Genomic DNA, 24,470 nt, shown 5'->3' on the forward strand with positions numbered 1-24,470 from the left:
CCAACTCTGTTTTATTGTTTTCTTGATTGTCCTTTTTACACATATTATTGGCATTCGAATCCTAGTGAATTTTTCTTTTGCCAACTGGCTCGTCCCAGGCCTTTCTGCAGCGGTTTACGATCCAGTTATGCTCTTTCTCATCTGCATGTATAAATCAAACACATATAGTTAAGAAACTTTAGGAAATAAAGCTTGCTGTAGCCTCCTCCGCAGGCAACTCCCTTTGTAACATAAGAGTGACTAAGACCGGCGGGAGAAAGAATGGGACCGAGCAAAAGAGAGACTGGGACTGCCCCCAGTCTTCCACTCTACTAGTCCCAGTTTTCTCTCTTACCCTCTGCTACCACAGGAAACCCAATATTAAGGATTGAAATTCAAAGGAGTAGCCTGCGGAGGAGGCCAAGCTTGGTGTTTCCCATGTGGACAGTTAAACGTCTTGAACCGTTTTGTAAAATGGTTTCCGAATTACCATAAAGTTACGAAATGAACTATCCCCCCAAAAGTAGCTTCCCTAGCCTTTAAATGGTTGTGAGCAAATCTGAAAGTAATCAGGGGATGACCTAACAAGATGGTGGTAAAGTTTTTTTTTTTTTGTGATCCGTGAAAGGCCCCTTTTTCCGTGAATCTGAATTGGCTATTTTTTTTTTTCGTAAAACGCGAGTCGGTTACATAGCCGTGAACCGCGAATTGACCTTTCAGTTCCATGAGAATTGCGAGATGACTCTTGCTTTTTTCTCGTGAAATGGGACTGTAAACCCCGATGACCACGATTGATCCTTTTTTTTTTTTTCAAGAAATTATCCATTAACCGTTTGAAAACAAGACTACATGTACGTGTGGTAAATTGTGTGACCAGTGCATGACAGTGACTGATCGTCATTTTGGGTCCTTGGTCACTCTACTCCACTAGGTAATTTAACACCTTTTATTTTTGGTTTTGAGAAATGGCTATTTTATTTTTCGTGAAACGTGATCCTGACAACCCCTTTACCACCCTCAGTTCCTGACCCTCCTCTAAAAGTAGCTCACGTCCTCAAATGCAACTGGGCTTGTGTAATTGAGACTCAATGGAAATAAGAGAAAGGCCTGGCAAAACGAGGAAACATGTTTCCAGAAACTCTTGCGGTGTGCACATGTTTTCCCAATGTTTCCCAGTTTTGCCACACAGGAAGCATTGTTTCCAGCGTCAATTTTTGTTTCCAAGAAGCAAAGTTTGCTTCTGCTGCGCGGTAGAAACATTCCGTGTAGCCGCGCGGCATTGAACAATGGCAAGACGAGGAGACGATCTCTTTCCTTGTTTTGCGCTTAATTATATAGCCGTCAGTAAATCCTATATTGTCAGCGCAGCTATTTTTCCTTAATTTCTGGGAACTGTCCAATTTGGGATTAAATTTGGATAGTTTCAATTACGACTTTCAGGTAAAATTCACAATCTGTCCAATTTAAGAAAAATTTGGACAGTTTCGTCTCAGCCAATCAAATCGAAGAAAAAACAACATGTGACGGATATTAGCCAATTAGCACAAAGCATAGCGTCAGCCCTGTAAACTTGTCCTGTTTTAGTCGACAATGGCGGAATTTTATAAGGCAAGTTTGCTACGTTTTTCTATTCCTTTTGAGCTTTTCAGCAATAGTAACAACAAAGAGAAATTTTCTACGTTGTCAGAAGAGGAGCTAGCTACACTAAGAAGCAAAAACCAAGAGCAAAACACCTCCAATAGTACAAAACTTGGGTGACCGTAAGTGCAGCGAAGCGAAGCAAGAAATCTGTCAGATATTCATCGCCATGAGCTAGATGCAATTCTTTGTCGTTTTTTTGCTGAAATTCGAAAAGGGTAAAGGTAATGCATCTCGCGCGCGCTTCTCCGATAATCAAAATTGGAACCGTCAACATGACTTCTACACAGACACCGGCCCGTAGACTTGCCTGCAAGTCCAGCTCACGCGATCAGAGCGCGAAAACGAGTACCAAACCGGAAAAGAGAAGCGAACGACTTTGAGAAAGTCTAGTGGCCGGTAAACTTACCAGTATTACGTAAAAAGACCAAATCGTGGTTAACAATTTTCCTTTTCACGGGATCGTAGAACCCATCCCCACAGTCATACATTCCTTCCGGTATGGTCGGTGGTGGATCCTGATCGGTCAGTTGAGAGCGACCTTGTAACAAAGAAACCATTTCAAATGACTGTAAAATACAAGCATCTGAAGTTTTCGCGTGCTCAATTAATTACTACCGCTCATGAGATTCATAAACCCGAAAAATCAATACTGCTCTGAATGTGTCGTGAAACAACAACTTGTGCTTCACAGCAAACGGATACATATATATCTGGGCACCAGAAAATTTACACACATTGCAAGCAACGACCGATCTTATGGATTTTAGCGCCTTCTTATTTATCATCCCTTATTTCTCTTAGGCTCCCCTCCAAATATAATCTTAGGAATTCTAGCGATAAACTTTTACTTAGCTATCCACGTTTTAAATCAAAAGCCACACTAGGTGACCGTTCTTTTACCTGTGCTGCACCGAAACTTTGGAACGCGCTTCCATTTGACATAAGAAGTGCCAGCACTGTTAGTATTTTTAAAGCTAAGCTTAAAACACACCTTTTTCGTCGTGCATTTTTATCATAGTTGTTTTTAAATTATATTCTACTTTTAATAATTGTAATTTTAGCTTTTTAAATTATTGTAAGTTTACCTTTAATTGTACTTTTGGCTTTTTAAATTCATTGTAAGTTTACTCTTAATTGTAATTTTAGTTTTTAGCTTTTTTATTCCGTTTTTAATCTTGTAATGCGCATTTGAACATTTTATGGAATTTGCGCATTATAAATGTTATTATTATTATTATTATTATTATAAAACGGCAAAAAAATTTAGCCGTTAGGCAAAAAGAATTGGAAAATTTTAGCCGTTAGCCGTAAAATATGTTAACGGTAAAAAACCGGTCAGTAATTATAGTAGATCACTTCATTGTCCTAGAAATCAACCCTTAACCGTAAAAGCCACCAACCCATTGAGACCCTCCTAACAGGACAATTTTGACTGAATGGATACTGATTTATCACCAAGTAAACATTCTTATCCGAGGAAGCAAACAATCCTAGAGACTTTTGAGAAATCTTAGTCCAAGTACAATACAAAATTGTAGTTTTTCTTCGGAAATAAAATTAAACTACCTGCTGGTTTTAATCCATTCTCTTCCTCAGATTTGAAAAGTCTATCAAGGTCGCCATCACAGTATTCCCAGTTTTCTAGTTCAACTCGAAGACCGTCTGCAAATTCAAAATATCCCTGTAGAAATAATACAAAACTGCTTATTACTACACAACATTACTATGAAAACCCATCGCATATAATTCTTCCGCCTGTATTGCTGGCTTATTTTCATTTATTTTGCCAGGGAGGGGGAGATTGCAAACCGAAAGTGAGCACCGTTAATTATTTTGTACCTTTTTGGATAGAAAGCGTAAAAACACTACGAAACCCACATGTTGTTGTTGTTTATTTAGAAAGAGGAGGAGGAAGGGAGGGGGGAAAAATTTATTTAAAAAATAGTCATCTTCTTCATCATCTTCATCATCATCATCATCATCATCATCATCATCATCATCATCATCATCCTCATCACACTGCTCAAACACGCCACGGGACGTAAAAGGCAAAGTTGGGGTTTGGGCGCTCGAATAGACCCTTCCACAGTTTTTTCAACTTTTACAGTGGACTAGCGAAAATCCATCCACACCGCTGGAAAAAGCGCTTTGAATACCAGTAAACTTGCCAAGTTTTAGATTAATATCAATGCTGAACACTTAAGAAGATATGGGTCCACAAAGTCGCGACATTTCACCTTTTTTATAAGTTGGGGGCACATACTTGCCCCCACCATACAAACGTCTGAAAACTTTTGCCATTTGCGGAGCTATATTTTCACTCATCTCTGATCACTCACAAACTTGGCAAGTTTGCTAATTGAAAGTCGCCCTATCCAGCAGTGTCAATGAATTTTCGCTAACTGGTCCGTGTCAAAAGTCAGTCAAAAGAAAAACCATGAAAAGGTCTATTTATTTTTATATAAAAATAAATTCGAGCTGTGAAGATGCTGGTACCTGCCATGCTAGGTTTTCTATAAAATTTTGAAGATCGTCCTCGTCAATAATTTTTAAATAGGAGTTTTGTACTCTGAGGTAACTCACCCCAACTGCTTTGCCTTTGTCGAATCTACCCGTGTAATAAACACAGGACCGACTGCCTGGAAATATCAATTTTCCTTCGCCTTGAAACCTGGGAAAGTAAGGGAGGCAAAATGCTACTTAATACTAGGACGTACAAGGGAAAGGGTGGATGCCAAGAGGTTTTTTCTTAGCTTTGAGAAGGGAGATTACTCTTTGGTTTACTTTGTAATTACTCTGTGATGCTTTAATTATCCTTCCATTCTTCCTTTGCGAAAAATGTTGATGTGTAATCTGTATGTACAGTGCAAGCCTGCAAATACACGCACCTCTTTTCGCTGTATTTGACCTCTTACCTCTTATCGTTTGACGGATCGCGGAGGGAAAGAGCGTCTGCCATTCGAATCCCACACTGATGACTTAAACCAGACTAGGTTCTGGTCAGGAGCGCTGATTGGTGAACTAGCTGATTTGCATAGTGTATGCGAAGTACAGTGAAATTTCGATTTTTCTAGCCTTCTATTTTAAACATACAAATTGACACATTTTTACCTCACTTTTCTAACGCCCTTAACCGTCGGCCACTCGGCCACACTGCCTCTTGTATTCTTTTTCGAAGCCCACCAGCGTAGCATAGCATAGCACTTATCCACTGGATAGTGAGGCCCCAGTTGTTCAAAGGTTGGATATCGCCATCCACGGGATAAATCGCTATCCAGTGGATAACTGTCATACAAAACCTACTTCGCTACCCCTCAACTGGATAATGATTTATCTTGTGAATAGCGTTACCGAACCTTTGAACAACTGGGGCCAGCGCTAGCTCAGTTATAGGAACAAGCTGAACATGCGGTAAGATTATACGGCATAATTAAGAATCAAGTAATGTTTTGCTCGTGCCCCTCGTCCTCGAGGAAAGGGCCATGAAGTTTGCCCAAACCATTTAACCCAGCAACTTACATGCCGTCCTCGATGCCTCCCTTATATTCGGTCCCAAAGTACTCAGGAAACTTATAGGTTGCTTCGGGATCATCCATTCTATTTTTGAACAAAAAAATGAAGTTACAGGGGACCAGAAAAAATAGTCCGCTTATGGAAGGTTAAAAATGAAGTGCTTCTATATGTGTATTCACTTAATAAACTTGACTAATACGCAAAGAATATAATGTGCCAAAACAACTGCTTATGACGCAGGAGCTTTCAGCTTAATTTCCAAACAATCCAGTTGACAATAGCCCAATTTCGATATTTTTAAATTCAGCCTAAAACAATAGACATCTCCCCCTACGAGGCATTGGGGAATAAACCCCACAAACAGTATAGTTTATTTCCCGGAGCCTCGTACTAAGGTCTGTTCTTTTAGGCTGAATTTTAAATTATTGAAAGTGGGCTATTGCATTAAAAAGCACTAAAAATCGTTGTAACTTTAACAGTGGCACATCTGAAAATAATTATTAATTTACAAACAGGTATACAGTAGATTGAAAAGAAACCTCCGGATCCTTTTCACCAACAACGATATTGGAGGCTTTGGGTGGTTTCACATCATAACACTTCGAGATCATTTTTGCGCTTTGTAGAGAATTTCTACAACCAGCTTGAGGAAACTCGTTTTTGCGACAATGATTAATTTATTTTTGCAATTTTTCTGGTTTGTGCGATAACCGAAAGTAAAGCATTTTTTGCGACTACCTAAGCCAGGTCGTTTCCTTCAATATAATTTGCGAACCGTTTAGGATAGTAAAGTAAGGGAGAGAGTTTAAAATCGCGTTTCTGCTAGCACAATTGTAAAGGTGGTGGTGGTGGCAAACGAAGGCACATTTTTACGGATACATTTTTGACGTGAAGTTGCTCATGATGTTTCTTAGGTGGGCAAACGAACACGACAAAAAAAAATGCTTTGTGTCCATGCCGCGCAAACCGGGAAACATTTGTTCCGGACGCAAAATGTTTTTGACATTGCTGATCCTAGCAGTATGCAGGACGCGTGTCACTTATCAACCTAGTAAATGGCCTAGCTCACAGCGAGTCTCACGTAGCTCAGTTGGTTAGAGCGCCCAACCGGTATCTGGGAGGCCATGGGTTCGATTCCCGTCGGGGACTCAGATTTTTTTTTTCTTTGTCCCACGCTCGTGTCATGTAGAATAATTTCTTCACTATTTATCACCGAGCTTAAAATCTACCATCTTTATTATTTACTACAAATTTGATGATTTCGACATTGCTGATCCTAGCAGTATGCAGGACGCGTGTCATATATCAACCTAGTAAATGGCCTAGCTCACAGTGAGTCTCACGTAGCTCAGTTGGTTAGAGCGGCCAACCGGTATCTGGGAGGCCATGGGTTCGATTCCCGTCGGGGACTCAGAATTTTTTTCTTTGTCCCACGCTCGTGTCATGTAGAATAATTTCTTCACCAAGAAACATTCTTTTTGTCTCGGATACAAATTTTGTGTCCGCAACAAATGTATCCGGACATTGTACTTCGTTGCCACCACCTTAAGTTTGTCAAGTTTTCTTCTTTAATTAATTAGATCTTTTGGCAAAAGCAAATAAGTCTTGTACAGGGGGGTAATACTATTTCCTACCTTCCGTTTAGAAGACAGCCCTCGTAACTTGTTCCCATACACTGCATTTTTCTGAAATTATTTCTCAACAAATATACAACAACGATAATTTTAGTTTATCTTAAGTACAGTCTCATTGTTCTAATTATTTAATTCTCTTAAGTCATAACCGCGCTATCTGCTATAATTAAGTTCTATGCACGCGCGAAACAAAACGGCCGGCAAAAGGGCAAAATAAATTCGACAAGTATTTTCCTGTCCAGGGTTCGGCCTTCAAAGACTCTAAGAGTTATTGGAAGCTAATTCTGTTTATGGGCTATTCTTCGGCGTTGATCCGAATATGTTGCTATAGCTAGTGTATTGCAATGAATCATAAATCAAGTTAATTGTAAACCAAATCATGAAACTAAAAAGCAAATGAATGCTACAGAGTTTGGATCAAATTTAAGGATTGTTGTAAAAACAGTTATCTTGCTGGTATTTTTTTGTCCTTTTTTAAATTTAGTCTAGCAAATGTTGACAGTGTTTTCTCAATAGTTTGACTAGGATGAAATATTCAAACTAATAAAGGGAAATCAGTTAAAATTATTTCCCTTTTTTTCGAATTTCGTCCCACGCGCTTTTTATGCTGAGAATTACAGTAAATTCCCACTGTAGATACATACAATATTTTATTTTTATTTTTTAATATAATCTGTATCAATTAAAACAGTTTGATCAAGGGAAACGAATCTATTTGCCCTAATATAAATGTACGAGCTGCTGTTGTTTTCTAAAAAAAAAACGGACTTGGCCTTCTTTGTCATTAAAACGGCAATTTGTTATCGAAAACGTAAGTTCAAGGTAACATTTCACTAAGGAAAACTTCCCGAATGTATGAATGTATGAGAGCATTATAAGTGTTCCATTAATTGAGGGTCTAATACGCAAAGCGAAATTAAGAATGTTTCCTAAGCTTTGGTTGCAGGGGCATTTACATTCCATTTTTTAAGCAAAATCTACATTTTCTAGTTATCCAAATTCGGAAACCACGCCTTTTGAATATCCTTTTTTTCTTCTGGTTCCCAAAATTATTGCGCGTGCTAATGTATATTTTTTTTAAAATAAAGAAAACATTTTGAAGAAATTAAATTATTATTAATGTTACTTAATTTCGAACTGACCTCCCCACCACGGGGTACGGCTTATCCTGATTGGTGGAGAGGTAGGTCTGCAGTCGTTCGTCCTTCATGACAGTTTTCATCCACTTTGCAGCACCAATGAAAGTTCGGCCATTGCCTGAATAGATACGCTCTGGTCTAGGCTTCTCAGGCACTCTGCCGTTTCTAGATTCGGAAGGAGATCTAAGTAAAAACCCTCGGGTGAGACTGCATGCATATAAGAGGACATGTGCCTTCCCTTCTTGCTGCTTGGATACCCGATATCGTATGGGTCCAACGTAACCCACTCCGAAATCTGCTGTCCACCCGGACTCATGGGACCGCAACCCATATCCTTGAAGCCTAAGATATGGAAACGCCACGTAGACGACACCTTCGCCATCAAGGATCGCGGAAGAGGCGGTAGCTTCCTACTGCATCTTAATTAACAACCAGCAGCCTTCCATCAGCTTCACCGTGAAAACAGAGAGTGACTGCAAAATCGCCTTCCTCGACACCACAGTTTCAAGAGAACCAGACGGCCGGCATCACCACCAGCGCATAAGGGGAACAAACACAAACTGATCAATACAAGTACATATAAACAACAAGTAAAGCGAGAGTTCATATTCAAAGCGTCGGTACGTATCTTCATAAAAAGTCTAATAAGGTCTCATTTTGAAGCGTTGGTTCGCGTCTTTATAAGTATGAATAATAAGTTATGCGAGGTTTAATTTCACGTTCATAGCGTTGGTTAGTTTCAGGCGCGGAAACCTGACCTGACGAGACAAATTTGACGCTACCTACTCCCCCAGTGTAAGTGTAGCTAAATTGTCATACCGACAATGTTCCGATTACCTTATTATAGGAATATAACGAGGCATTTTAACAACGCGAACAAAATTTACGCGTAATAAAATTAACGCGAATTTAGGAAACGTTCTGGTCAAATGCTTATAGTAAAAAAGTTAACATACATAAAATTAATGCGAATTTTTGAATTCGCGTTAATAACATGTATCGTTAATTTCCTATAATAAGGTAGTCACGAGCTTTTCCGATTAGCTTCGACCAAAGAAAGTCCCTCAGCACAACCAAGAACAAAAGGACTGTTGTTTAGTGCTTAATGGGGAAAGTTGAAACACAACGAAAGGCCATTTCTTGAAACGTAGCGTATGATTCATTAAAATGAACTTTCCTTTGAATAACTCTAGGCTACCGACTGAGCCGGCTTTGTTTTTTCATTGAAGGCAAGGGAGCAGCAAGCTTCATCCTGAAAGAGAAGCGTAGCTTCGACCAAAACGCGGTTGTTTTTGCTTTCGTCAGTATAGATATGAATCATCGAGTTGTTAGTGTATTGAGGCAGACGTTGCATTAGGGCTTGAAATTTTATAAACGGTACACATATAGAGTAAATATTTTGGCTCTCCCCTTCTGAGGTGGTTGGCGCGCATATCACTGACGCTCTCTTATGAATTCGAAGGTGCAGATTCTTGGAATAATGAAGCACGTGCTCATCATTTTGTGTTTGTAATCGTCGTGGATAAACAAAACTTATCGTTTGCATCGCCAGAGATCAGTCGCGCAGTAGCTTGCAATCTCAACAACAACTCTCCAATTTACAGCACGGCACAGCAGAAAAAAAATCGATGTCAAAATATTACAGTAAGTACTTGAAATTCGTGTGGGAGGAGTTTGACACAAAACAAAACGCAACTTTTGGAGGTTTGAGAAGGTTTTCATGCATATTATAATGTTTACAAGTTAGCGAATGCTTTTCATGGCTTGCATGATAAACAATCGGCTAGGCACTCTGACTTAGCAAGCGTTAGGGAGGTTTTTCTCAAAAATTTGGGTTCGTTGTTTTTTTTCGCGTAATGGTAGTTTCAACATTTTTGTGGCATAGCCTAGAGGGCGCAAGTGCACAACATTTCGATATTACAAAATAAAAATAAGCGATAGAAAGAGACGTTTTGATGTCGTCTTGGCATTATAATCAAGTCAAATAAAAATATTGACAGCCGTGTTTATATATATGCTAGGCGAGGTGTGAATAGTTGCACGCGATTGAATAATATAATGGCGGCAGGTGTATCCGAAGTATTCCGAATACACCTGCCACCAGCTCCACCAACGCATCGAAGAACACAAGTCATCTGCTGTCGAGAAGCACTAAAGGAGAAGCATAACGCCAAGATGACTGACGTAGCAGCAACTTTTCGATCCTAAAAATATGTAAGGGAAATTAGACGGCCTCATTTATGAGATGATGCTGATTTGTAACAGAAACCGGAAGTAAACCGGCCAGTCAAACTCCATTCGTGCCTAGTCTTTGGTTAACATTTTCCCAAACATTACTTGTAACCTGATATTTTTTTTCGAAGTATTATTCAACCGCATGAAGCTATTCACATCTCGCCTCCTATACATAAACACAACTTCCAATATATTTATTTAACTTAATAATGATATCAAGATGGCATCAAAACGTCTTTTTTATCGCCTCTTTTCATTTTGAAAGGAAGAAAAATTGCGCACTTGTGCACAGCCTCAGGTTATGTCAATGAAATGTTGAAATTCAGTTGGAAAACCATACGTTTTACATAAGATGGCTTTCCAATATCAGTCCGCAGGTGGCGGGTGTATTTAGTTTCTTCCATACACCTGGACGAAGATCTGTGTCAAAGAACTAAGCAACAACAGCGTTATTGCCCGAGACTTTTTAATTTGGACAGTATGTCTTCAATAATCAAGTCTGTATTCAAAGCTACTGTTGGCTTGCTCATTGAGAAAGGCCGCGATTTATTAGCGGAAAAGCTAAGAGAAGGAGATGTAGAAGATGAACAGTTCCACAGATTGATCGTTCGTGAAATAGAAGATATCAAGTCAAAGTTAGATAGCATAGCACTGAAGGATCTTCTGGCAAGTGTGAGCTTTTTCAAGGAAGGACTTGTGCTATTTTTTGAACTGTTTAAAGAGACTACCGCTGGTGCAGACACGGAAGATGGGGAAGTAGGAATAGACAAAGACAATTCAGGCCTCGGCCCAAAAACAACGATGGATGCCTTTGATGGTGGGAGACTGGCTTTAAATTTCCCCGAAGAACTAGAGAAGATCCAAAGATCTCGAGGAAATAATTCAACAGCAAGATGGTTTTCGAAAGCACAGTCAAGATTCCAAGATTCCCGCAGAAAAGCCACAGAGGCTTTCAATGACAAAGCTCTTAGCACGCTTGATCGTATTTTTGCTATGCAATATCGTGTCATGGCAACAATATTGGAAGCTGCAGACAATCCCAGAGAGGCTTTGCCGCCGTGTCAAGTCTGCTTGGAAGAGCTACATGCCATGCTTGCAGTTAAGAAAAACTTTAAGACTGCTTTCAAACCCGGGAAAAGATTCTTCCCATCTCCTTCGTTAGCAAAAAATGATTGTGAACGCGGGCAGATCATTTTCACGGTTGTTTACATAAATAAAGTTATTTATGATGTCAAGCAAATGGTTGGTAAAACTGCTGAGCTCTTGTCTTGGCCTTGCGTTGACACTGGAGAGGAGAAAGTGGATCCCCTTCGCGACGTGCGCGTGGCTGAGATATTGAGAAAACAAGATCTGGTGCATGGCTTTGTGCCTTCTTCGTTTGGCCTGGCTTCTCGTGAAAGAGAGCGGAGAATTATCTTGCCGCGGAGCATAGCTTCCACCAAACAAGGCCACATCATCGTAGCAGAGAGCGGAGACAATGACGTTAAAGTCTTCGACCGAAGCGGCAAGTACTTATTCCCCTTAGAATGCCCTGGACCTGTTGATAGCCCAGCACGGTTCGTGTAATGTTCTGGACGTCGCTGCAGACCAGGATGCCAATGTATATGTAATGGCCTTTCTTAGAAATTTTGGCACTGAGGTGTGTGTATTCAACAAGGCTGGTGAATACCAACGCAAATTTGAGCTAAAGAGCGGGTTTAGATGCCACAAATTAACAGTCGTGAACTCCAAGGTTTTTGTATTGGTCGAAGAGGAAGAAGCACCATTGTCCAAATCACCTGGAAAAGTTAACCAGACTTGGATTCATGTATACGACACTAATGGAGTGCTTGTTGAAAGCTTTCCAGATAAATGCCAACGGCCATGCGATGTCACTGCTACCACACTTGGTCGTGTGATGGTACTGGACTACTTTGCCTCTTGTGTCAATGCACTTAGTACGTCTGACGAAGACTGTCACCGCCAATTTAAAGTGAGCGCTTTTCCTGAAGCCATAGCATTTTACGAAGAAAGCAAGCAAGTCATTATCGCTTCCGTTAACTCAGAGAAGCACCTGAACTTATCAATATATTCCCAAGGCGGAAAATTTGTGCGAAGTGTTCAGCTAGACGTTAAGCAGGAAGCCAATTCTATAAACGGAATGGCTATAAACAGGGAGGGACGTATCGCTGTAATTTATGGCAAAACGGTACTTGTTGTTTAACTTTTCGTGCATAATAAGTGATGATCACCCAGTTTCTCCCAACGATATCCGAACACAATGTAAAGACGACAGGAAACTGAACACACGAGAGTAAGGAACTGAAACATGACTTGGGAAAATTGTCTTGATGATTTATCATTAAACCTGTTAGGAGAATTGACAACTAAATGCGTTATATTAGTCAAACCAAACCACGCAAGAGATCTTGTTCAATTTGGATATTCTCTGTCTTATTGCAAGTTTATACCGTATTTTCACAGTTAAAAGCAAATTTTAAAAATACGTCGGGTCCACGGGTCGTGTTTTAAATAAATGCCCCCGGTTTATAATTTAAAAATTGTGATAAACATATGCAAGGAAACTGGCCCATGACGATAAGGAGCATTCTGATTGGTTCACAGAGCGGTCCAAATTTTACAACACAACCCAAAAAATTAAAACATTTTGGCTTTTCGCTGGAACATTTTGTGTATTTGCTTCTATTAAAATCTATGAGTATACAGCTCTACAACGTCTGCTTACTCGTGTTGGTTGATAGGTAGAATACACGTTGAGTGGAACCGAATCTTAAATAACTTCGTATATATTCGCTCTCGATTATAGGAAACATTGTCATTTTAATCTTGGATTTATTCTACAATTTATCTTCACCTTTCACTTATTTAACCGTATGAAGTCATCGATATTTATCCACATTACACAGCAGTGTGCCAAATTATTAAGTCAGCGCTCGCTCATAAAATCAGGGAAAAACCAACTGCATTAACACAGCTTATTCAAATTGAACTTTGTTCCTTGCAAATTGTATTTGAGCAGTTTTCTATGATATTTTGTGTTAGATATTTATTTAGTTTTGATGCTTGAACCACGACTCTGCTATATATATTCACTTTGAACCTTATACTTTTGTACAGAAGCTCTTAAAATTTCATTGAACATACTAGTTAATTAATTAAGTCTGAACTTGTCTTTGTGCTTATTTCACGAACGTTCTAATAGGGGAGGTTCTTCCCGCTGTCGGTTCACTTAGAGTAACAAAGAAAACTCGGTAGTAGGCAGAACAGATCTCCTGAATTGTGAACGGAATATTTTAAGCTTCTTTGGTTTTCTTCAGTGATATATCTTGTACTTTGTACCGACGAAATTGTATATAAGCAAACAATATTGTAACTGTTTTCGATTACAAAGCGAAGTTGGAATAAACCCTGTTGGAACCAACATCTATGTCATGCTATGTCCTCCTTGACCTCCGTTGAAGTTGCAAGCGATCGCGACGAGCGAAGGAGAATCTTCGGTAACAGAAGATAGTGGCAACACATCTCCTGTCCCTTTAGCCAAGTGATGCTTTCCAGAGTTTATTTTCCCGTGTTTTTAGAGCGTTCCCCACTTAAGTCCACAAGTGTCCGCACACCCGAAAAACCCATCGTCACAACCTATCCTATCTGTCCTATTCTATCCCAACTGTCTACTTTTTGTATTAAAAGATTGTGGGTACGTATTTACCGCTTAGCCTAAACTTCCAGACATTTCGCTTTGAAGTCATATGGAAAGGTGGTTTGCCGGAAAATCCCTTGAAAATTGTTGTCTACCTCCAGAAGTACTCTCCTTTTTCGTTCGGAACGGAACGGCGGAAATCTTCATACCATTTGAAGTACTCTTCCGTTTCCAGGCCCATTTCTAAGGACCTCCGCGCGGCTTTAGTCGTCGATGGTCTCCTCGGCCACTTTGGAAAATGGTCAACTCAAAGAAAACTTTCATTTCTTTCTTATTTTGTATTTTGAAAGTACAATTTATCGAGTGACATACCAACAAACAAAGCATTCAACGAATACCAGTGAAGCAATAGAAAGGAGGGGCACGCCCAATAGTGGACTATATACAGGGAATGAGGGAGGCTTCGCCCGAAAGGGGTACCTTTTTCATACTGTAGGTATATAAAAGGGAGGGAATTCAGGAGCTGCAGACGGATAAGAAAGGGTGGAAAAACTGTTATTTAGGTACAGTGGAACCTCGATTTAACGACCTCTTTGTCTTTTTTTCCCCTTTAATTTTTAATTTAAACTTTTAAAAATTTTTCCCCCTCCCCTTTGTATCTATAAACACGTTTCGAAATATCCTCAAGAGACCCACCAAACGGTTTATTTATTTAAGTATTTTTAGGGGTTATTCAAGAGAAAATTAAGAAAAAAAGATGAAGTTTTCCAAGAGTAGAGCTTAAAGGGGCAAGGGAAATTTCACCAATTTCAGCATTACCATGTACAGCAAAATGCTTCAGACTCACTGAATTTATCATTTAAAGTACCGCCTGCTTCGATGCGTGCTGTCCTAACAAAGGCTGGACGCCTAACAGTCATTGAAGCATCTCTTGTTGAGCGTCGTTGAAGAAGGAACGATGAGGATCCGGAAAGTCTCTAATAAGTGCTTCCCATTATTATCCACTAAAGCCGGAAATGGAACACGGTACAAGTGGCAATCAGGGACAATGATGATTTCAGGCTCTTTCAGTAAGTCCCACACAGGATCGATGATTTTGTAGAAAAAGTAACTCTTTTGATTCTTTCCTTTTCTTGTGGCAAGATTGCCAGGTTCTCTTCCTAAAAAGAACTAGGTTTCGGCTCAAAGTCATTCAAGCATCGGTCTTCGCAAACCTCCGAGGGGAGAAGACCAAAGCTCCGGAAGCTATTGCCCACGATAATCCAATTTTGCAGCAACCTATTTTAATCTGTTATGAAGCGCCTTCTATATCCACTGTAATTTTTCGAAAATGAATTGCTCCGATTGTCTTTAAAATCCACAAAAACACTTCTTGAGCATCAAAACAAATATAATACGATATTTTCAATGCCAATCCATGATTGCGGGTCGGCTGATATGTGTGTTTCAGCAGAGTACAGAGTTGCTGTCAACTATGCTAGGGCCCTAGCCCGTCCCAGCTCTGTTACATAAAGAGCATCGTTTTGATTTCCAGCGTCACAAAACAATTCACAGAACAGCTCGTAGGGAAAAACATGTATAGCCAACCCTCAATGATCTGGCTTTTCCCACTTAAAGTTTTCAGGTACCGTAAACACCGGACCAAGGAGTGTTAATTTTATACATATCTAATAGGTTATAATTTCTATATGTATAGCTCTTTATTTTGACAGGGTAAAATTTTCGTGTTATTTGGTGTGATGTCTCACGACTTAAACGACTAAATTAAATGTAGAATGTTGATGATTCCATGGAATTACGAATGTAAACAGAATGCAGATGTAATGTTTACAAAATGTAGTTAGAACAAATAAATAGTAATGCCAAGAACTTCGATATGATGGGGCCCGTTAGATTCAGATTGGATTTACTTGACAAACTAAGGGCCTGTTTATATGGAGGAGAGTTGTCCCTGGTAGGAGGGCTTCCCTCTCCCCCGAGCTATCTTTTGCCGAGCGTTTATATGAAAATGTTGTCCCTGTTGACCGAGCTAAAACTTGGCCCTCTCGGTTCAAAAGACTGGCGAGAGTTGTTGTGAAACATCTATTATGTCGGCCTTTTTTAAATAAGGAACGCTGAAACATCGACCACGACCATTTTTGGACAAATTTACCACCGACTTCGATTTCAATCAGCCTCGTCCCCAGGCCATACCGCGCTATGCGAGTGAGCGGAGGAGGACTGGAACCGAGCGCGATAGCGCGAGGCCTGGCACAAAATGGCAAAAAAGTCCCAGTTTAGCGAGAAAAAGTCCCAGATATAGCTCGACGAAAATATACGTTTTTCTGCGAGGAAAAGAAAATATTTCTGGTTCATGAGGAAACTGCATCCCTTTTGAACATTTGTGGACTATTTTAGATGGCGGAGACGAACTGTAATGCCGTTTTTTTCCTGCCTTGCAGAATGGTATTGGTCGTATTTAATAGAGTTAAGAAAATTATTCTGTTATCATTGTTTTCGTTCACTACTCGTAGTGATACATGGGTCTACATGTATCTAGAAGTTCTTTGTGGTAAGCAAATTACGTTCGCCAGGTACTAGTAACTGTGTTAGTTTATTTTAAACCTGAAAGGCGTCGATCTCAATCTTTATAGAGCTAGGGTCGGGATTTTCGACCTTTGTTGTTTACAAATTTATGTGCGAAAACAAAGAAACAATTCAGCTTACTTGAGAGAAGAGGGCTAATCCCCCGATGCAGGTATTAAAGCTTGTCATTGATTACCTGTAATTTTTTATTTAGCTTTTTAGAGAAAGAAAAAAAATAATCTAACTCTCGTAAACCAAAACTTTATTTGATCTTGATGTAGCCTGTCTTTTTCTTGTATACTCTGGTTCATTTCATTAGCAGGAGATGTTAATCCAAATCCTGGGCCATGTTCAGGTTATATATAACAAGTATGCTTCAATCATTTTCGTCAATTCAATGAGCTTATTAAATAAAAATTACAGCTGGTCATGACTTATTGCAGATTCCAAGTGTGAATTGATAACATTTCCATTGTGTAGCACCACTAAATAGCCAACAGTTCTTGTCAGCCCAAAAGGTGTGGAAATTTATTTCAATTTCCCTCAGTTGCAGAGTTAGCATTTCAGCTGAAGTTTATATATTTTGCTGCCAATTTTTGTGTAGTTTTGACAAATTTACCTGCTGAGATGTTCAAAAAGAAACAGAAGTGCACTGCTTTCCCCTTTAGACAAGGTACATACTGCATCATTGTAGACATAGCTCGCTTAACAAAGTATGATTCTTCTGCTATTCTCTCTGACATTTACTTGCAAAGAAACACATAAACACAATATATATATATATATATACTGTGTTTATATGTTTATTTGCAAATAAATTAAAATATCAAAATATATGTTTAAATATTGTTTGAACCGCTCCAGAAAAGCTGGTTACTGGGGCTTTTGGACCAGTTTCTTTTTAATTTGTGAGCCCCATTCTGCATTTTTGATAGCCCAAAAATATTTGTATTTTTCCTCACATGGGTACACTGGCTATTTTTCCCATTCCTTAAACTACCACCTTTTTAACTCCTACTTGCAGAGATATTAAACTGAGCTTGACTGACACACACACACACACAAACACAGTACAGTATACAAAAGTATTTACATGTATTCAACTCTTGCAATATATACTAAAACTAGTAGTTATTGGAATTTAGGGGAGTGCATTTGGTAGGGTGGGGTGATTTGGGGAGGAGGCAGGGAAAGCTGGAGGCAGTGGAAAGTGTTATATTATGTTTTCATATTCTCTTGATATTTGAGGTCTGCCCATAGAAAATGTATGACATTGCCAGCTGATGAAACCTGATCTGCTTGTACCAACCCATCTTTCTAAAGCATAAGAGAAGAATAATTAACAATTATCCTGCGAAATCGCGCGGAATATCGCCTGATACTTAGCCGACGAGGCCGTAGGCCGAGTTGGCTAAAATCAGACGATATTCCGCAAGATTGAGCAGGATAATTGTTTTATTATTCAACAAATTGTCAACGAAACGCATTTTGCAGATAGAAAAACTGTAATTATGCAGCGCTTTACATTACTTCGGACGAATCTTCGCAACCTACGTATATCGCAGGATATCTGTTATGTACGGATGACAGATAACGTTAACATTTTGACCATATATGGGCAGCGCGCGCATGTGTTGAATAATAAAGCCTTTTGATTGATTGTGCCAAGCTAAGTGGCTAAAGGTCTTTAATGAATCCAAATAGAGTACATTGTATATCTAGAAGATACTCTGGATAATGTTTGTATAGTAACAATAGTAACAATATAAATATAACATTAACTAACAGTAACAAACGACTTTTAAACTGAAATGAAGCCATTCTAAACATTTTGATACCAGTCCATTCGGAACAGTTTTTTGTTTCCTTACAATCATAATCTTGTCAATGCTTAGTGCCCGAAGGGAATTTGGGATGTTATAGAGTCTCACAAGTCTGAAGTTCACAAGAGAGAAGTTGAATCTGTTAAGCAGCTGAGTTGACACATTACAACTCGGTATCGTCAACAACAGTAGGCGAATTGCAGCGTTTGTTTCCCAGAAACAAACCACTACACAGCTTTCTAATTTTCTGATAAGTAGCTTTAGTCATATATTTCGCTACTGATACTTCGAATAAATAGTTACAACTTCACTTACCTTGGATAAAACTGCGAAAAATATTCGAAAAAAGCGAAGGCAAAGGAACAAACAAAGCACACACGAAAGCACAGTTGAAAGTACTGATAGATATCACTGAGCTTTGAGCCTTTTATCTTTTCACCGCTGTTGTTGTTGTGTTAGCGAGAAGCAAAAATACTCATCATACAACTTTCCACGAACGACCACTATTCTATCTCCGTTCACCAAGACACCAACAGAGAAATCAATCGATAGAGACAGCTCCCATCGCCAGTTACAGTTTTAATAGTGGAACATATTCTTTAAGCTCTTTAGATGGTACAATTTGCTGCGCATAAAAATCGACATTTAATTTTTCTACCTTAAATAAAAAATCTCCAATTACTTCAGGAGTTTGCTGGCAGACATGGATGAAGGAATCCCAGCCTAATTCTGACGCGTTTTTAAGTTCTTCAAGAAGTTGACTGAAGTTCAATCGTTGGACAGGCTCCGCCATATTGGATTTGCCGTTTATTGCCAGGCGTCCAAGGCGAACTTCCCCGACAAGCTTGGCGGGTGACGTCACATCCAAATTCGCCGGGGACGACTGGGGACGAGGCTGGATTTCAATGTATCTGCAATTTTGTTTTGGGCGACTGCAGCGTTTGCGCATGCTCTGTATTGTCAACTTGTCCCTGGTAGGCGAGGCGAAAATAACCAAACTGTTTATATGGAAAAGTTGGCTCGCTCCCCAGGGTCACCCTACCTTCAAAGCGAGTGACCCTCCACCCAGGGTCAACCTGACCCCCCCCCCCCCCATACCCCCCCCCCCACCTAGGCCGGATAACTGATCCAATGTATTTAAGCAGCGCTTAAAGAGGCACTGTCACCAGTTTCACTTCAAAACCATGGAAACTACGAATAGTGGTCCAGTTTTGTTAAAAATCACCATGCAAGTGTGCTGAAGCGATAAACAAATGATATTATTTTGATGCTATAAGGAACTTTAGATCTCAACTTGAAAAAGCCAGGTTGAATTTTTCAAGTTTGTCCTTGTGGACAGGAAAAAAACACCTAAAAAATACTATGGTTTACTTTTTTCTTCAACAACAATATTTATTTATCTTCATCTTGAAGTACTAGGTGCATTTCATTTACGAGAAGACCTATTCACCAATTTTAGTCCTTTTTTACCGAAAAGCATTAAAATCCCCGTGACATTGTCCCTTTAAGGCGACCTAAGGGCCGAAGAATAGAGGCAGGTGGTTTTGAGGGGGGGGGGGGGGGGGGTGGTACAATTAAACTGATTCGTTGCCAGTCTACAAACATTCATCTGAACCTAGCATTAGTGGTTGACGCTTATCGCAATACGAACTGATTAAGTGGTGGATACATAACACTACTTCAAAAATGTGCAGTTTTCTCCTTTTAATTCTTGCTGTGTTTTGTACCTTACAAGCCCAAGGTGAGTACTTTTATTTGTATAGTATAAGATAACGTGATTGTTTCAACTATGCGAACGCCATTGTCATCTCAAACAGTCTTCCGAGCAAACGACCCAAGAAATTGCATTGCAGTTAATTCGCGTAGCAGCAAAATAATAAAAGGTTGTGTTAAAGATAAAGCATGTAAAACTACCCGGATATCTATGATAGCAAAATGAGAGTAATTAGTTCCAACGTTAGTAGAATCTATTAACAGCAATATCGTTTACTATTAAAGGCATTATTAAAGTAAAAGTTTCCTTTTATAATTCTAAATTTCTGTTCAGTGAATACATCTAATTGGCTTGATTTTTAGCAAGTCTGGAAATCGATTCAAGGCGCATACAAGGCATTTCAAATTTTCAGTATACCTTTTAATAATAAACAAAGACTGTCTTAAGTGAAAAGTGACTATATTTGAAGGGCTTTTTTTAACAGAAAGACCACCTAGTGATTTCGCAGGAATCTTAAGTTCCGAATAAATTACGCGAACAACAGTGTTTTTTTGAAATGTTTCGAATCATTCAACATAAACTTTTGAAATAACATTTGCCCTGATGTTGCAGGAAAATCCAATTTGATCATGAAAATACTTCGTTTAAAAAACAGAGTTCCAGCTGGTAGCAATTTTTAGAGAAGTGGTAAGATTTGATCTAAAGATACTTGGCTCAAAATATTAACTTGTTTGTGCAAGTTGAGCGAAACTTTTATTTGACCTCAAAACGAGAAATGAAGTTCTTAAGCTTTCTTTGTGATTCCCTGCAGTTACGTGTATTCTGTTTTGTCTGAATTTAAACGATCGCTTTTTCAAAACTGATTGTTGGCGTAATCGTTTCCTTTGATGCATTATTTTGCTAAAAACGAACAAAAGTATATCTGACTTTTTAGTATCGAGGCAGTGATATTGATTAGGCTAGCGCTGACTATCTGAGGTAATTCAAAGTAAGGATTGGCAATCAAGGGATTTACCAAAGTTATAAATATTTGATAATTATGAGAAAATATCCGCTATGTTTAGAATCTGTATTTATAAGTATAATTTGCAAAGCCACAGGAATAAAAACTTCAAATTGGCTCTTTTCGATTTAAGCAGAAAATACAAAAACAACTGAAAAAAGCAGGAGAATAAAATAGACACATAGGGCATTTTTAAAAAGATAGGGAAATTAAATTTGTATCAATGACCTTTATTCTTTTCGACGTGATTAATCTAGGCATGTATCAAAATTAGCCAAAAATTCTAGCAATATTTTTTTTTAGCCAAAACCAATACCTACTTATAATTAACAGCTAACCGTTTTCCTAAATCCTAATCATAAACTTAGCTGGGGAGGGTTGTTCAAAAGTCGAACAACATTATTCCAGGATTATCAAATGTTGATCGAGAGTTCAATAAAAAGAAGTGTTTTTATTGCTTATATTTTGTGGAGGTTGAGAAAATCTAATATGAAAACTGGGAGACAGAAAATAAAATGAGATAGCCTCACTTAAAATGTTAAAAATTTAAATAAAAATTCACACTAATTGGGTTAGCTTATTACTAACCGTGCTTTGAGCAAGCAGACCCTAGGTCTGTGTATTGGGATGTTCCTGGGTTCCGGGGCGTTCCATGTTCCTGGTTGAGGACAATGCTTTTCATTTCCCCTTCCCACCCACGGTGGATTTCGAAGACACTCGTGAACTGATACAGAGGGTATAAGGCAAGTTTAATTATTGAAAAGGAGGAAGGGGGGTCAGTTTGACTCGTATTTTCAAGTTATGATCATAATAAATGTCAAGATCGTGGCAGATTTTTTTGGGAAAACAAGCATGGTACAAGAAGCAGTGTTTGTACTAATGGGAGTCTGATACAATATTGCTTGGTGAGGTCCCTCGAAAGCTAGGCGAAGGGGCTCTTAAGAAGGTGGACTTTCTAGAGAGAAGGGGCAGTGTCACACCTAAAAATAACCGCATAAAAATAATGTACCAAACGTTGATTGATATTCACCGGCCTTCAACAAAAAGCATAATTATGCCCATAATTCATAAATGAGTTGGAGTGGGGCTTAATAAAGGAAAGGGACTTTTTCTAAGATTTTACTTTTATTCCAGAACGAGAGGCTAAGGCGCTTGTTTTTAGTAAGAAAGGATTTAATTAAATTGGCGGAGGGTACCCAAGAAGGGATATACGGTATTTTGAGTCTTGAGAATTAAAGTATTTTAAAAGTAACATTTGACGGAAAATTTTTGGCATCAGATTCCCGCTAATAAAATGTTCCCGTTACTTTAAACAGGACCGTAACCAGACATTTGCCATAGACCAGGCAAGATCTTACTAATGGGTTCTGGTGGCATGCCCTCCAGAAAATTTGAAATCTAGAAGATACGAATCTCTTTCAGAGACATTTTTTATGAGGTATTTCTTCGAGAAAAAAAAACAGTCTTGTTCAACTGGAGATTATTTTCCCAACAAAACATTTTTATTTTTATTTTGGGTAAAAATTTGTAGTGCCTCGTCTTGCTCTTGCTAGTTATGGCCCTGCTTTAAAACATAGTTCCTCTTTGATATTTGACATCTTTGACGATGTTCTGCAACTAACTGAGAGATAAAATATTACTGAACATGTTTATTTGTTAATGTTGACTAAACTCTTCTTCTGCAGTTGCCGTATATTGAGGCAGTACAATATTTATATGGCTTTGGTTCACTTATTCTTTAGGTCTCGAATGTTACGAGTGCTTCACTCATGTGTCATGGGAAGACTGTCTTAACAGCGCGATTGTGAAAGAATGTGAATTGGGTGACGATATGTGCATACAGGGTACAATGACATTTACGAAGAACTCCACAAATGATCACATCTTCTTTAAAACTTGTGCAAATGAAAACGAATGTACTACTTACGAGAAAGATGGCGCCCAGGTCCCCACGTGTGAGGACAAAAAGAGGCAGGGTTACTCAGTTGATTGTTTCGTCAAGTGTTGTGAAGATGACAAGTGCAATTCTGGAGTAAGCCAACAAATGGTCAGCGGAATCCTGTTGTTGCTGTCTTGCGCTCACGCTTTGTTCCATGTATAAAACTTATTTGGAATACCTTTTATCTATTGGCTTCGTCAACAACTGAACGGTTTAAATGCTACAATTATAATTTCTGATTCTATGCAGTTGTAAAAAAGCTCAGGCAGGGCTTCAAGTATTTGTAAATTCAGAGAACCTCCACTAAGGAACAGCTCCTGTAAGGGAGCTCAAAAACACTTCACTTTTTCACCTCCCATTAGTGGAATCTCTCCCAAGCCGACACTTTTTCAGGTCCCAAGATTGTTCAATCGACTGTACATGTACCCATCTTTACATAACCATCTGACTTTAAAGCGAAATCATACCTCCACGACCGTAGGGTCACCGTATGCTAAAGCTTTTAGTTGCCGTGTTCATTCATCATTCAGGGGACATCTTGAGAGAACTGTTTACCTACTGTTTACCTTTCCTTCATTTATCACTCTCTTAACACAAGACTGTTTTGATGTTTTGGCGATTTGTTTTGCTCGGTGTGATGTTCGCAAGGAACGGGTTAGTGTGTTTTGTACGGCGTCCATAATGTACGAAGAAAAACCTCGAGAGAAACGTCGAGGAGTTGAACCAACGACAGGAAAAAGGTCACTGAATTCCAGATAAGTTGTTAGGAAACGTTTAGGAATGTCATGTTTTCAGGAATGAGACGCGCGTTGTTGTATTCAAACAGGATAGTCAAGCAGATGGCAGATGGGATTTTTAACTGAGGCAATATGCGGCGACAAATTCAAGCGAGCTTTTCAAATTGCTTATGTCGATTCTGTTTTTCTTGAATTTTATATTTCCAAAATGAATCTATCAACAGAAGAAGGCTTATTAATTTTGAAAGACCTAAAATAACAGGAAAAGTAATCCTAAGAAATGTTTGGGCTGTTTATATGGTTTAATTTGTTTTGTATTTGGTTGCTTTAAAAACTTTATTGTTGGAAATGTGAAGTTTAATTTGTCCAGAGAAGGGGTTTGATTTGCTCAAGAAAAAGATTAGTCGTTGCCTAGAATATTTATGAGAGGTTTAACAAATTATCCCAGGTTTGAGGTATTTATTTGTATAAATCCCTAAAACGAGGGAATTATACAGATAAATCCTGAAAGGAGGGATTTATACAGATAAATCCCTCATTAATAATCATAAATTCAATTCATAAGCCCCGCTATTCCCTGCTATATTATCAAGCCCTCCCCGGACTTTCAGTTAGTTAATATTCATCAGGGTTGTATGTTAAGTAAAGGTTGTTGAATATCAAAAGAAAATGTGTTAATCATGAAATAATTTAATTTGAACACCACGTGTAAAATTGACACCCTTGAATCGTGGTCGAGGTGTTTTATTATCAACTTTTTTCTTTTCTTCTGTGCGAAAACGTTTCTGTTTTCAGGTAAATACAAAGGAGCTTAATGGTGTTTTGAAGTTTAGGTAAAAAAGGAAGCCGGGATGCTAACCTTTTCGATTTTCATCGTGAATTCATACGACATTTCCATGCCCTGCTAGCAG

At 38.9% G+C, this 24,470-nt stretch overlaps 3 protein-coding genes across 3 annotated transcripts; 2 read left to right on the plus strand and 1 right to left on the minus strand.

The window, feature by feature from the left end:
• Window positions 1-7,046, minus strand: LOC144628545 (MORN repeat-containing protein 5-like). The gene is made up of 6 exons (XM_078486663.1): window positions 6,768-7,046; window positions 5,140-5,217; window positions 4,204-4,291; window positions 3,187-3,301; window positions 2,027-2,158; window positions 1-141 (listed from the first exon to the last, which is right to left on the minus strand). The coding sequence occupies exons 1-6, from the start codon at window positions 6,812-6,814 to the stop codon at window positions 62-64; spliced, it is 540 nt and encodes a 179-aa protein (XP_078342789.1). The 5' UTR covers window positions 6,815-7,046; the 3' UTR covers window positions 1-61.
• A 2,316-nt stretch (window positions 7,047-9,362) lies between these two features.
• LOC144628087 (uncharacterized) lies at window positions 9,363-11,717 on the plus strand. The gene is made up of 2 exons (XM_078486144.1): window positions 9,363-9,610; window positions 10,512-11,717. The coding sequence occupies exons 1-2, from the start codon at window positions 9,535-9,537 to the stop codon at window positions 11,705-11,707; spliced, it is 1,272 nt and encodes a 423-aa protein (XP_078342270.1). The 5' UTR covers window positions 9,363-9,534; the 3' UTR covers window positions 11,708-11,717.
• An 8,050-nt stretch (window positions 11,718-19,767) lies between these two features.
• On the plus strand, window positions 19,768-23,709 carry LOC144628550 (lymphocyte antigen 6I-like). The gene is made up of 2 exons (XM_078486667.1): window positions 19,768-19,907; window positions 22,626-23,709. Exons 1-2 carry the CDS (start codon window positions 19,853-19,855, stop codon window positions 22,982-22,984), a joined length of 414 nt encoding a protein of 137 aa, XP_078342793.1. The 5' UTR covers window positions 19,768-19,852; the 3' UTR covers window positions 22,985-23,709.
• The last annotated feature ends 761 nt before the right edge of the window (window positions 23,710-24,470 follow it).

This window comes from Oculina patagonica, chromosome 10 (genome assembly GCF_052425735.1).
Source record: "Oculina patagonica isolate OP01 chromosome 10, crgOcupat, whole genome shotgun sequence".
Taxonomy (NCBI): Eukaryota; Metazoa; Cnidaria; class Anthozoa; order Scleractinia; family Oculinidae; genus Oculina; species Oculina patagonica.

Coding starts and splice junctions, on each gene's coding strand:
- LOC144628545 (XM_078486663.1), bottom strand. CDS start 6,814: ATGCAGTGTATGGGAACAAGTTACGAGGGCTGTCTTCTAAACGGAAG. Junction 4,292..5,139: donor GGAGGCATCGAGGACGGCAT/GTAAGTTGCTGG, acceptor TTACTTTCCCAG/GTTTCAAGGCGAAGGAAAAT. Junction 3,302..4,203: donor ACAAAGGCAAAGCAGTTGGG/GTGAGTTACCTC, acceptor TTATTTCTACAG/GGATATTTTGAATTTGCAGA.
- LOC144628087 (XM_078486144.1), top strand. CDS start 9,535: ATGTCAAAATATTACAGTAAGTACTTGAAATTCGTGTGGGAGGAGTTT. Junction 9,611..10,511: donor ACAAAACGCAACTTTTGGAG/GTTTGAGAAGGT, acceptor TTCCAATATCAG/TCCGCAGGTGGCGGGTGTAT.
- LOC144628550 (XM_078486667.1), top strand. CDS start 19,853: ATGTGCAGTTTTCTCCTTTTAATTCTTGCTGTGTTTTGTACCTTACAA. Junction 19,908..22,625: donor TTGTACCTTACAAGCCCAAG/GTGAGTACTTTT, acceptor CTTATTCTTTAG/GTCTCGAATGTTACGAGTGC.